This window comes from Cygnus olor, chromosome 1 (assembly GCF_009769625.2).
Source record: "Cygnus olor isolate bCygOlo1 chromosome 1, bCygOlo1.pri.v2, whole genome shotgun sequence".
Lineage (NCBI taxonomy): Eukaryota > Metazoa > Chordata > Aves > Anseriformes > Anatidae > Cygnus > Cygnus olor.
The window spans coordinates 11,584,588-11,598,382 of record NC_049169.1 but is presented as its reverse complement, the minus strand read 5'-3'; the positions used below and the strand labels follow the sequence as shown (position 1 = coordinate 11,598,382).

Below are 13,795 nucleotides of genomic sequence, written 5' to 3'. Positions count from 1 at the left end.
ATTTCAGCACTAATCTACAAGATTCAAAGGAATCCTACTAAAATTGTAAGAAAAATAAAGAGGAGCTGTGTTATGCAGGCTGGCATACTGGTGGACATTTTTCTACCAGCACCTGAGTTATCCGTGCATCCCTATGTCAAAATAGTGATTTAAATGAAATAGGAAGACTTATTGAGAGGGGAGATATATTTACTCCGATCACCTAGAGCATATTGCACAAGATGGCATCCAGGTGGGTTTTGAATATCTCCAGAGAAGGAGAGTCCACAGCCTCTCTGGGCAACTTGTTCCAGTGCTCGGTCACCCTCACTGTACAGAAGAGTCCTCTTATATTCAGCCAGAACTTCTTATACAGTAAAACATGACAAGATGTGATGTACTTGAATAGAAGGACAGTGTGGTTACCCCATGAAGAACATGAGCTTTGTTTGACTACTTTGAGTGTCTTACAGCAGTGTCCAAAACAGGATATGTGGAGAAGATAAGTTTTTTGCCTGTGGCTGGAAAATCGGGGTTAAGAGTAAAGATAAAGCCTTAATGTAGTCCCCAGATGACTATTGTATATGTTGTTTTCATGTTTTCCCTTTGAAGAACAAAGAGAGGAAGAACGTATAAGATCCTGAAATAAAACTAGATTCTGTAATTACAGAACAAAATCTGTTTTTGCTCAAGGCTTTTTTGTGCCACTCCCTAACCCCCTTTTTTAAAAAAAATATATATTTATGTCTTCTGTCAGAAGAGATGCTAGCCAGCCTGTTAAATCAGTAGTGAATTTTGCTACATTTATTAAACATTGGTCATTCTTAAGAAAGGATTGTAAAACAGGCTAACATCTTGTGTGGTTAGAAGGAGCTTTCTATCAAATGGAAAATTTAGTTCTCTAACACTCCTTGGAAAACAAAACAAACAAAATAAACAAACAAACAAATCCAACCTGTAAATAAGTGGAGGATGCTAAAGCTGTGAGTTGTTTTACCAGTCATAATACCTAGAATATGTTTTTATTGGAGGAAAAAGTTCAGGCAGGAGGCTTTGATTTAGTCTCAACTGGCTTGATGAATTACCAAATATTTTGTTTCCTGCTTTTTATTTCCCGAACTTCTACAATTCTGGGTGTTATAAAGTAGATTTATACTTCTAATTCAAGGCATAGCAGAGAAATACTCAGCTTGGATTTAAACAAGTTAGCTCACACATTGGAAATGAGATAGTCAGAAGCACAGAGCTCCGGATTTTTTTTTTTATTTTAGTTGTCCCTCTTAAACATCCTAGCCTTTTTAGGCCTTGCACCATATCTGTATTTGGAGCATCACAAGACATTGTGTAAAGCTAAGTGGAAGGATTTAACTTTGATTGAAATCTTCAGTCTGGAAAGAATGAGGTTTATGAATTAGAAAATTATAGTAATAGGAGTAAAATAACCCTGATTTTAGTGTGAATTTGTATTTTCAGCAAAATGACTTCTTTTGTTAGTAGTTATCAATCTTCTCTGGAAAATGTTATACTTCACTGAAAAAAATATAGATATTTCTTTTTTACTGTCTAATTTCCCGTTTTAGAAAAAAAACACTAGTTATGACATAAAGTTGACATTTTGTATGAAAAGTGATAATTTTCATCAACATTTTCCTGGGAAAATAATTCACATTTGTGCTCAGGTTGACAGCTCATGTATACGCATGACTTTAAAGATAACTCAGCTTTGCCACTTCCTGCTCCCTCCTTGAAGTTGTTTAGGGTTATCAGCCTTCTTATAGTGTTTAATTCAGAGGAACATCTCTAATCTGCTCATACTTGGTGAAGCTTTCAGCAAAATACATTTCAATGGTTTACTGCGTAGTGGATATCTCCTGATTGAAACTCAAAACAGAAATAAAGTTATCCACCACTGAACTGGAACAAAACAAACAATCAAACCAAAAAATAGAGAAATATTTGATGGATAGTACTGAATCTGTCTTGTTAGAAAATGAGCTGCTTATGTAGTAGAAAATTACTTTTATGATATGACATTTTTTACTTCACTCTTTGAAATACATAGGTGAACATATAAAATATTTAGGAGAACTTAAATTAGAAATAATATTACTGATTTAGTAAAACACTTTTTTTTTTTTCTTCACAGCAAGATACTGGCGCTTACAAAGTGGGATCATATTTTAAAGTTTTGCAGTTCCTGCTTTTTTTTTTTTTTTTTTTTTTTGTATTTTCCCAGGACCAAGAATGACCTACAGAACCCAGTTTGAAGGAAAAAAAAAAAAAAAGAAGTCTTGACACTACAGTTACATAATGTGAATACTTTAATATTTTCACTTGCAACACAGTGAAATTGAATGACAACGATGTGGACAAAATTAAAATTGAACAAAGGGAGATGAGGGTGTTGTTAGTTAACATTGGTTCAAAAGAGATTCAGGAGAAAACTGACATGAATTAACTGAGAACTATTTACCATACTGATACCATCTCTGTTTCTCTGGTTCAGGATGGTCCCTGAGTAACAGATCACCAGATATTGGCAGGGTATTTGGTGAAAGTATTACAGTGGGTTTGCATGTGTGATCTGATAATTTTCTAGAAACATCCTCCAGTAGCTACTTCAGGATATGAGATACTAGGCTAGGTGGATGTGCTATGGCCTGTTATCTTATATGGTCTCACCACAGTACCGCAACTCCCACTGAAGCCAAAGAGGAAGCTTCAGTAAAGGGTTGGACAGGTGCATGATTTGATCAGACAGATCTGATTACCAATACAGCTGTGTGTCTTAGTCACTTTGTATTTTTGTTTATGTGTCTGAATGAGGACTTGATTTTAATGATGTTTCTTTGCATTTTATTCAAATAACATAAATATTGCAATAAGATGTTAGCTTATGCTACAAATACCATATTCAACGACTGATATGAATATTCATGTACTTACTTCATTTGCTTTACAATAGTGCTCTTTCCTGACTCTCCAGCACCTGCAGAGGGGGAATGTTCAGAAGATATGATTGATACATCAATAAGTAGCAAATATTAAAAATAACTCTCTAGAACAGAATTTGGTATTTATGAAGAGACATACAGATGTTTCAGATCCCCATTTCACTAACTGTAAATCTCCCTAGTGTCCATTCAGACTTAAAAAGAATGAAATCTTGGTGAAAATATAAATTCTAAAAAAGGGAAGGGAATTTGAAAAGAGAGGAAAGTGCAGTCAACTAAGAAAAATACAGCTTTTAATTATCAAAGAGATATTGGTCATATTTTGATTTCATCCCCATCAGCTGGGCAGATGGGTGAAAAGACACGAAAAAACTACAGCACCTGACAGTGTGTTGTTCATTATATGATTGTAGCTGCTCATTTAATGTCTATGCTGACTTTGTAAGCCAGACCACCTAGCATATTTAAATAAGCGGAAAAGCAGAATGTCTATGTGGTTTAGCTCATGAAGCGGAAGCAGCACATGAGTAAATGTCTTGATACCGGTATATTGCCACTTCCTCTGCCCCATGGTCTTCCGCTGGAAGTGGGAAATCTGCAGAGCCTTGCAGCAGATACAGCTAGGGAATGAATTTGCAATAAATTCCCATTGTTGTCAGGGAGATATAGGCATTTGGTTGTGCAGGCAATTTGCAGAACTAGGTCTTAGTTCAGGTCAGGTTATTCAGATTAATTTGGCCTTCTTATCACATGCAAAGTGAATAAGCACAACACAAGACTTTCCATTGCAAATCAGTATGAGTCTAGCCATTTTAACTTCTATCAGTGAGACTGGTGAGGAGCAGGGCTTGGCCACACCTGCCAAACAAGAGCTAGATTTTAAAAGAACCTGAAGAGAAGATTTAACTTCTGTGTATGAATCCACGGGACAAGACTCATCGCTGCTCTGATTTTTGCAGATTATCATTTACCTTACTGAATACTTTTGGCAAAAGAGGAAACCTGAGGCATAGCTATTCTAACTGATGGCCCACCAGTGAATGGAACAGATTACAGACTTTCCAAACAGATTTTGTAAAGCTAATAACATTTAAATGACAGAGATTAATTTACTTAATTGAATCACAACAGACAGCAAACCATATGCAAAACATTTTCTGAAGCCCACAATGTGAATGGCAGAAAGTGCGAGAGGAAAACATCAAGCCCATGCAAAATGAGCTGATGCTGCCATCTGCCACAGTTTGGACAAAATGCAAATTTACTTTAGATCACTTTTTATCCCCTCAGTTCCCCTCTGAAGAACTTGGTAAAGCCCTGCCAGGGAAGCAGCATTGCTAAACTTTTTTTGTAGGGAAGAGAGCAAGCAGTTCTGGGAATTCCTGCATCCACCTCATGGAAAGATGCCAGGAAGCATAATACAGAAATGAACCTCTCTTCCAGATTTGGAAGACAAGGTTAAAATAGAGTAGGAGTCATAGTTTATATCTTATGGGTGTATTTCTCTACCTCTGCTCATCTCTAATTTATGACCCAGTAATGCCTTTATCTAAACAGCAGATGACTCATAGACTTTGGCTCCTCTCTGGAGTATTGTGTTAATCATAGCAGCAGTTGTACTACAGGAAACAAGTCAGAAACAATTTACTTTGCACCTGCTTCCCTTCTTTCTTCCCCCTCCTGTGCAGCCTGCTCTTCTGGCCCGAGCCCTTAGGTCAGGAAAGCAGGGCCACAGCTGCATTTCTAACCACCACAGAATCCTTCTGCTCATGCAAACGGCAGCAAAAGAACCATGGCAGCCCTTGCAAGACTGCAGGGGGAGCTGAGGACAGCTTCACTTTAGGAGGCAGTGAAGAGAGAAATTATAATCTAGCCCAAATTTTCTGCATAAAAGACTAGAGTTTAGGCCAAAGTCAGTCTTGTTCTAAAGCTTGGAAAGTTTAATTGGCTTTTAAACAATTCCCTGTCTCTGTGAAGATTTGTGTCTCTGCCTGACAGGGACCTCATAAAACATGCTATAGCCTGTATTTTGCATTTCACATTCTTATGATCTAGTTTTTATTCAAATGTACCTTTGATTTCCATATCTCTATTTGTATGCCAAGTTTCCTTGAGATGGATAAAGTCATGGAAAATAAAGGCATGGAAATCTCTGTTAGTGCCTGGAATTCTGGGCCAGTTCCTGAGAGATTAAAATTATTTCACGGTGTACCAGGGCATGCTACATCCACCTTCAGCACTGTGCTGGACAAAGAGCAGTTCAGCAGACCGTAAACTGCCTCTCATCTTGGTTGGGGTATTTTCAACTCGACTTCCAAACATCCATGCCATTTCTGTTTCTGGACACATTGAGGCTTCAGAGAAGCCTCGAGAAGTGCAGTGAGCATGGCATAGCTGCAGGCAAGGATCTGCAAAGGAGCCACACCCAGAGACATCACTTGAATTGCCCCTCTGCTCTGGGATGGCCCAGCCTCTACAGTACAGACTACAAAGGTGTATAGACAGAGCAAGAACAGAGAAAAAAACTGGAGGTGCCTTGAAAGTCAGTGAGAACTGATTGAATTCAAAGGAGAGCAGAACGCAAGACCTCAGCTGTAACTTGACTCCACTACTTTCCTAAGCAGAATTTCACAGAATCACAACATGGTTGAGATTGCAATAGACATTTGGAGGCCATCTTGTCCCTGGTCAAGCAAGGCCACGAAGAACTGGTTACCCAGGACCATATCCAAATGGCTTTTGAAGATCTTCAAGGAGGGAGACCACACAACCTCTCTGGGCAACCTGTGCCAGTACTCTGTCACTTACACAGCTCTGAAGTGCTTCCTGACGTTCAGGAGGAACCTCTTGTATTCTTGTCTGTGCCCATTGCCTCTTGTCCTGTCCCTGGGCACCACTGAAAAGAGCTTGGCTCTGTCTGCTTTGCACCCTCCCTTCAGGTATTTATCTACATTGATAAAATCCCCTGAGCCTCCTCTTCTCCATGCTGAACAGTCCCAGCTCCCTCGGCCTTTCCTTAGAGGAGGGGTCCAGTCCCTTCACCATCATGGTGGCCATATGTTGAACTCCTTTCAGTATGCTCAGATCTCTTCTGTACTGGACGGCCTAGAACTGGACACAGTACTCCAGATGTGGCCGTATCAGTGCTAAGTAGAGCAGAAGCATCACCTCCCTCAACCTGCTGCCAATACTCTGCCTAATGCAGTCCAGGATATGGTTAGCTTTTGCAGCAAGAGCTCGTTGCTGACTCATGTTCAACGTGGTGCCCACCAGGACCCCCAAGGTCCTTTTCTGCTTTCCAGCTTGGTGACCCTCAACATATACTCGAGCCTGGAGTTGTTTCTCTCCCAGTGCAGGATTCTGCATTTCTTCTTCTTGAACCTCATGAGGCTCCCAGCAGGCCATTTTTCCATCTGTCCAAGTCCCACTGGAAGGTAGCACAACCCAATGGTATATCAGCCACTCACCTCAGTTTTTGTGTCATAAAAAATATTGGTGAGGGTATACTCTGTGTCATTGTCCAGATCATTAATGAAGACATTAAGATTTGTTTGAATATTTGTGGATACAGGGGAGAGTACAAGTCCAAATTAACAAGTACAAGTACAAATTAAGTACAAGTACAAATTAACATTTGTTGAGTCATAAAAGAAGCTGTTTGTTTGTTTAATATATTGCATTGCTTTGTGTATCAGAAAAAAAATAGCTATTATCTCTTTACAGTTATTATTTATGTGATAATAAAGGTTTAATTTAGGAAATTTTCCATAAGGAAAGGTAAAAAAAAATATGAAATACTGCTGCCTGAATATTTTGAAACCTGCCACAACTGACTCTCATGTAATACTTGAAAAAAAACAAAACAAAACCCTAAGCTCTGAGTGCCATCAACAAGGCTCATGCAGAGGTGTGAAACCCCTGGAAACTGTGAACTAGACTGGAAATCATATCTTTCCAGTCCTCTTTCCAAACTGAACTTACTTTCTCCACAGGAGAGACAAATTAGAAAAAAAAACAAAAACAAAAAAGCAAGTGCTTTATTAACCCTGTGCCCTCTTGAGAGAATAAGGTCCTTAAGTTTCTCCCCTACTCCTCCAGAAACAAACAAACAAAACCAAAACAAACCAAAACAAAACAAAAAAACCCACTGCCTTTCAGTCAGCAGGGTTATTCAGCTGACTTTGCTTTCAAAGTCTTTGCTTTCAGTGAAGGTGTTAATAGCAATAATTTAAGCCTTGCCTCATAACTATGGCAATTGAACTGGATTTGACTCATTTAATGGATTTTAAATGTCTACACTGCAAACCTCTATGTTCGGACTCACTATCGGGTACCCCTTATAGACAGTGGAGAAAAATATTTTCTTCTAAAACTAAAAAAAACCATATTGCTTCAATTTTGGTCACCTTGAAGTAGGTGCTTAAATTAAATTAGATATTCTGAAAATGAGTATTTATCAGTGAGATGGGGGTGACCGGCTCTGATGTGGGTGAGTTGTAACCTGCCACTGGAAACTGCATACAATGAGGTCATCAGTTAATAAGGTTCAAGGTTGTAATGATTATCTAAACCGAAGTTAAGTTCTTATTTCTATGAAATGTCACTGTTCCTACAGTACTGTGAGCATCAGCTGTTCTGGTGGCGTTTCAAATGTGCATTGTACTTTACCTTTAGGCTGGCCTCCTACAAAGTACGTACAAGTTGTGGCTGTATTTATCTCCTGATACAAAAGAAATAAAATTGTCACATTGAAGTTTGTTCCAGACTCATAAAAAGATATGAATTTTGGAAGTATAAATATTCAAGGACTAGATTTCTGGACAAGGATGACCTTGACAGCACAGGAGCACCTAGCACAAAGGTCTGAACCTTCCTGGCTCTGGGGCAACCTCTGAAGAAAATCAGGAAGGGGCATTGTTTTCCTCCTCTCCTTGTGCATGTTCTATAAACTACAAATTATCAGCTCTATACCAAGAAAGTGTTTGCCTAGGTCATGGAACTTAATGTAAAGAAATGTGGTAATGTGGTGTCTTTAGTTTCTGTATATAATTTAATTTTTGTAAAGTGACCTGTTGGAGGACACAGAGAGACCAGACTAGATATTAAAAACTCCTCTCAGGAAATGGTCAGAATGCTTTTTGTTTGTTTATTTGTGTTTCTTTTTTTTTTTTTCCCTTCTTCACATTTTAAAGGTAAGAGCAATAGTGATGACACTGAAAAACATATGAAATATATGTACAATCTTTTTCTAAATATATATATATCTACCAGTCTGCCTACTGCAAAATAAACAATGGTGATACCTGGACCATAACGTAGAGGCAATGTGTGGTCAAAATGAACAGAAATCTAGGGCTAGGATAAGACTAGTCTTATCAGTTTGAATGGTGGTGCCCTTAAATTATGAAGTGTAAGAACTGAATCATTTTCTGAGATCACCTTGGAGGTATAGAAATATCAGAATAATCTAAAATCTGAAATAAAATAAAATAATCCAGCCTTGAACCCAGATCTGGATAGTGGATTTATTTTGTCCTACCTGGCCATTTCACTGGTTGACCATAGAAAGATCTATATGATGCCCCATATACACATTGCTTCAGCAGTTGTGATTCCAAATGTTGAGCAGACGCTTTCACTCTAGCTGTGTACTAAGTTGAAAACAGACTTTATTCACCTCTTTTTTTTTTTTTTTTTAAAGAAGTAAATTATTTTTTTTCCCTGTAACTTTTTTTTGTTTGGTTCCTTGTGTTCTATATCATAAGTACCCTAGGAGAAAAGCCTTCCAAAACACCACCCACTGACATAGCATGAATAAAAGCAGATAAAATAGAAATATATGCTATAGAGAAGAGTTCATCAAGTTTTGGTGATTGTCTTGTTTCATGAAAAGAGAGTTTGAATAGTTGATGAGGCTGAAATATGCTAAAGTTAAACTAAATAGAAATCTTTTTCATGTAGCTTGCAATTCATCTCAAAACATTTTACCAAAAGTATCTTAAGACTGAGACACTAATAGTGTCAGAAAAAGACTCATTTTATCCATTGGGAAACATTCTAAGTTAATGCTCTAAATACTAAATACGTACATATTTTCTGGGAGGAGTGATTTATTTTGTGTCCTGGTATAAGACAACCTGCAGTATGAGAGCTAGGACATGAAGGTTTGAAGATAAAAGTATATCATCAAACTGCTTATCTTATAAATTTCTCTTTATTCTCTAAATTCCTCTTAAAGGATTTCTTACATCTTCCTCATGGATCAGTTTTGGTCAGAGACAGGATTCTGGAAAGACGGACTCTGGTTCTAACTCGATTTGCCAGTTTATTTTCTTAAGAATATATAGAAATTATTGAAAGTTTATGAAAGTTTAAATGAAAATAATATTCTCTTTTTCACCAACTTAAGGTTGTCTCAGCAGGAGCAATAATTTCTATTAATGTAGCACAGAAAATCTTCATATTCTCAACTGATTTCTAAAACTTTGTAAATTGCAATCTGAATACTGATGGTACTTAAACTGTGTCAAACTGTTATTTTCTTGTAATCATTTGAGAAACCTGCATGCTGGTCTTTTTCCTGTATTTATTACTTATAATGGACAGATTCTCAGCAGGCATAAATAGATATTTTGCATAAGATACAAAATAGAATTCATCTGATTTACTTTATGTGAGGGATCTAGCTCAGGCTGAATAAATCTCAGTTTAACAGCATTTGTAAACCTTGTGGTTACAAGGAAAAAAAAAATTAGAAAAAAATGAATGATAAGAGGCTATTTTTCTATTCGTTTGGTGTAACCAATGTAAACTCTCATAGTATAATAGTAGAAGAAAGGTATTAAGATACTAGCAGTGTTATTGTGCTCTTGGATATTTCTAGCAGGCTAAGCAGTAACATGGGGAAAAAAAAATAAAGCTGCATCAAGAAAAATATCATCTTTCATTTGCTATTACACACTGAATAAATTGTTCATAATGTGGATTAGAAGTAGTAGTCTGAGAATATTCATCTCTACTCATTTCACTACGTTCTGTTCTTCTATTTACAGTATCATTTTTATACATAAAAACAAAGAAAGAAACAAACAAACAAAAAACACTCACCACATAAGTTTTTATGTAAAAGAATGAAGTGCAACAGTTTGGAAAATAAGCAATTTCTATTTCAATATCTGGTGGCACCTGGGAATTTTCTACTTAACCAATTGTCTCACTTAATCCTCCTGCAAATGAATGTATATAGAATTGTAAAAAAATCTGTTCTACCTTCTGCATATGTAAACATCAGAACAGTTATTCTAACAGTAGGTTCTCATTTCTCAAACCTTTCTATGCTCAAGGATTTATAAAATTTAAAATTGAATCCATTTAGTTACATAGTCATTTTCAGCTCATTCCATGTGTCTTAATTGCTTGCTTCATGTGTGTCCACAACCAGAAAATACTTTATATATGTGCTGCAGGACTATTTTCTTCGAGTAAAATAGTAAAGGCAGGGAAATCCACTGTTCTGAAATGTAATTGTAGAGCAAAATAACACCTCATTAGAAAAATATTATCAACAATTTTTATTCTATTTACCCAACAGTAGTAGTTTGACTGTCCTGGCTTCCCTCTCTGCATCTTCCTGGAGTTTCTTTTCCAGCTCTCTGGATCTCCTGGCTGACTCTTTGCTCTCAGAACTGGCTCCACTGCCCATCTTGAGGTGGTCACAATCCTCTCTTTGTGCCAACTGATTTACTTCTATGTAGACTAGTTGTTTAATTCAGGACAACAGCCTGTGCTTTGAGGAAATCTAAGAATCCTGAACACCTCTGTGTTCAACCTTCAAATCAAATAGTCCCTTTGCACATGTCATATGATCTGGAGATGCTACAGTCAAGGATTTACATAGGGACATGAAGTGTACTGTTATGATGTCAAAGAACTAAAATGATCTATTCAAAAGCAAAATCAAGGTCTAGATAGTTCTTTATCCATGGCCAGAGAGTGTCCAGCCTCACACATTTCAAAGAAATATGAAGAATGTTTTGAAACAATAAAAACGGGAATAATTCAGATAAAGGAAAAAAAAAAAAAAGTGAATAAGTGCTTATGTTTTGAAGCCAAAAAAGGTTTATATGTCTTTGAAGCATTTGAATAATTTATTTTTCATCTTTCTCAGTGGTTATAACCCTAAATATCAGTATTCTTTATTTAAAACTAACCTAATTTGGATTTGTATTGAAGACATTTTATTTTGAATTATTAATTATCTTGCAGAATGTTTGATACATTTTCATATTATGGCAAGTTCATTTGTTTTCTTGTAATGATAATAAGTACTTCACTGCAGTTTGTAACACCTTTGTTATACTTTTGCGTGGTCATTCCTTAATAACTGTCACAGTCCTTTTCCATTTCTTTATGATTTTATTATCAGTTTCAGCTGAAAGTACCACACTTTCTTTGTGTAAGACGGGATAGAGGTCAGATTCTCCTTACTGATGTAATTATTTTGTCTTAGTTTCTTCACAATGCAATAGCAATATAGAAATATTTTATGTAATATGGTGGGCACATTACTTGGTATGTGCTGCCAGCAGTATACTGAGAAAATATATTCTTATGTAATCCACACCTGGTTGCAGTGGGTAAGAGTAGAGTTACCATCAGGACTAAAAGATTGAAAATGATCGTTTGCAATACTATAAATAATTGTAATGTTATACTTATTCACTTTGCACAGTATTTCAATTACATTAAATATAGAAACTTGTGTAAAATTATATTACTATTTTACAATTGTTGACTAGCAATGGTCAATAATGCTCTGACTTTCCAATGTGTAAGCTTTGGAAGGTTTAGCCCAGAAATAACGTTTAAGAGAGGTATAAGCTTACAGGTCAGTTTGAGTGATGTTAGATGTATTTTCCAGCCAGAAGAAAAATGAGCAAGAGGACCTGAAGCAAAGTATTTCACTCATCCTTCCTATAGAATAGAAACTTTCCCACAGCAGGACCCCAGATTTAACAAGAAGGCAACTAGCACTGGGTCACAAAGGTGGGAAGGAGAGGAATAAAGATGAGAAGCATTGTTAATGAGTTGTGCTCCATATAAGCAGGAGAGTGCTGTCTTCCGAGAAAAGACAGGCCCTTTGCTGTCCCAGTCCCATTTACTAGTGAGTGTCATCTCGTAAAAAGACCACACACTGCAGTAAAGATCTGAAGATGTGCTTGTTTGTCTTATGCTTCTCAGTCAGTGGAGCAAGAAGCCCTATTTTCAGTCTCCTTGCATTGCTTTGCCAGAAATGAATAACCAGTACTTACCAACAGCTGATTTTTTGCATATACATCTGCAAAGGAAGAAAATGCTCTATTTTGTTAAGCTTATATTCCTACTTTTTTTTACTCTTTAATATAGACTATAATAAGATCTTTATGCAGCTGTACTAACAACACGTTTGTTTAAAAAATGAAAATAAACAGCCCCAGAAGTGCTCTATCTACACCAGGTGTCTGTTTACCAGAACCATAGGCAAGTACTATGCTCTTATGGATTTCAGTGGATTTGAAAAGTGATTATGTTTGAGCATTTCTGAACATTGCCAGAATTAACAAATTAACTGCTACAGTCACAAAGCGTGGAGAAGAACATCACCTCCAGATTAAGAGCCCAATTCCCTACTGAGTTGTTCAAGGCATATACTGTTATATCTCTACTTATTTTGCATTAAATTTTTACAGTATCAAACTGGAATAGTACAATGGCAAACTAGCTCCTATTCATCTGCAGTGGAAAAAAATTAATGTAAATAAATAATGGAGAAAGCTTTATATCGTTTTCCCTTGGAAAGCAATGGAAAATCAAGTGTTATTCCCATAACATAAATTTTCTACCCTTTTGTTGCTGTTATGACTGCATACAGGAATTAGCTTTATATAATTAGGTGATGCAAACATGCTGCAAACAGATTGTCAATAGAAATAAAGATAAAAACAGTTACTTCATAAACATGTATTAACAATTGTTTCATAACTGCATAAAACATGCAATAAAAATTTCTTCATAAACATGCAATAGCATGCAATTAACATCTTACCCACCTGATTTTCTTGGTTCTGCCTTCTAACTCTTAACTAAATAGTTTACTGAAAAACACAACAACCTGTTCCTATTTCTCAGGGAAATTAAAACAGATTTAGGAGAATGAAGAGGATTCTGATCTGCTTTGGATATCATCATTTTCATCATTGTTATCACTGCCTATATTCTGATTGAGGAACTTTCTGCTCATGATCAAGACAGAAGCAATAGACACTGACTTACGGAGTTCAGTTGAATCTAAAATATTTTGCAATAACTTTTCTTCACCTCTTCTACTTGCAATAACAAAAATATTGCCTCCCTGTCTCTCTTCTATTGTGTAAACCAGGTATGGTTGAAATGGAACTCACTGAAAAAGAGTAAGTCTGGAAAGCGTTCCTTTGAAATACAATCACACTTTGTGAAGAATATTATGTTACTGGAGTTATTTCTAGTGATGCACTCTAGGTGGTGCTGATATATAAAGTGTACATTATAAGCATTGTGTAGCTACTATGAGAAACTATGAGACACTTTCTGAAAAGAGCTTTCAGATGATCAGTTCATGGATTTGGAATTCTGGATTGTAATTCCAAATTTTGATTTTGTAACTTATATTAAAGGTGTACTGGTTTGGGATTTTTGTTTGGCATTTATATAGATTGTACTCTTTAAAGACTCTTCCAATGAACTTAGGTGTTATTTTTTGTTTGTTTGTTTGTTTGTTATTTTTTGTTTTATAATTTATTTTCAGTTTCTTAAAATAAACAAATAAACAACAAAACAATGAAAAA

At 36.3% G+C, this 13,795-nt stretch overlaps 1 protein-coding gene across 1 annotated transcript in view; it reads right to left on the bottom strand.

Moving 5' to 3' along the window:
• GNAT3 (G protein subunit alpha transducin 3) overlaps window positions 1-10,635 on the bottom strand; it is a 28,203-nt gene extending 17,568 nt beyond the window's left edge. Inside the window, exons 1-2 of the mRNA XM_040545254.1 lie at window positions 10,518-10,635; window positions 2,926-2,968 (exon numbers count right to left, since the gene is read on the bottom strand). Coding sequence (XP_040401188.1) covers window positions 2,926-2,968; window positions 10,518-10,635 — 161 coding nt within the window. The remainder of the gene's footprint in view (window positions 1-2,925; window positions 2,969-10,517) is intronic.
• Between the last annotated feature and the right edge of the window lie 3,160 nt (window positions 10,636-13,795).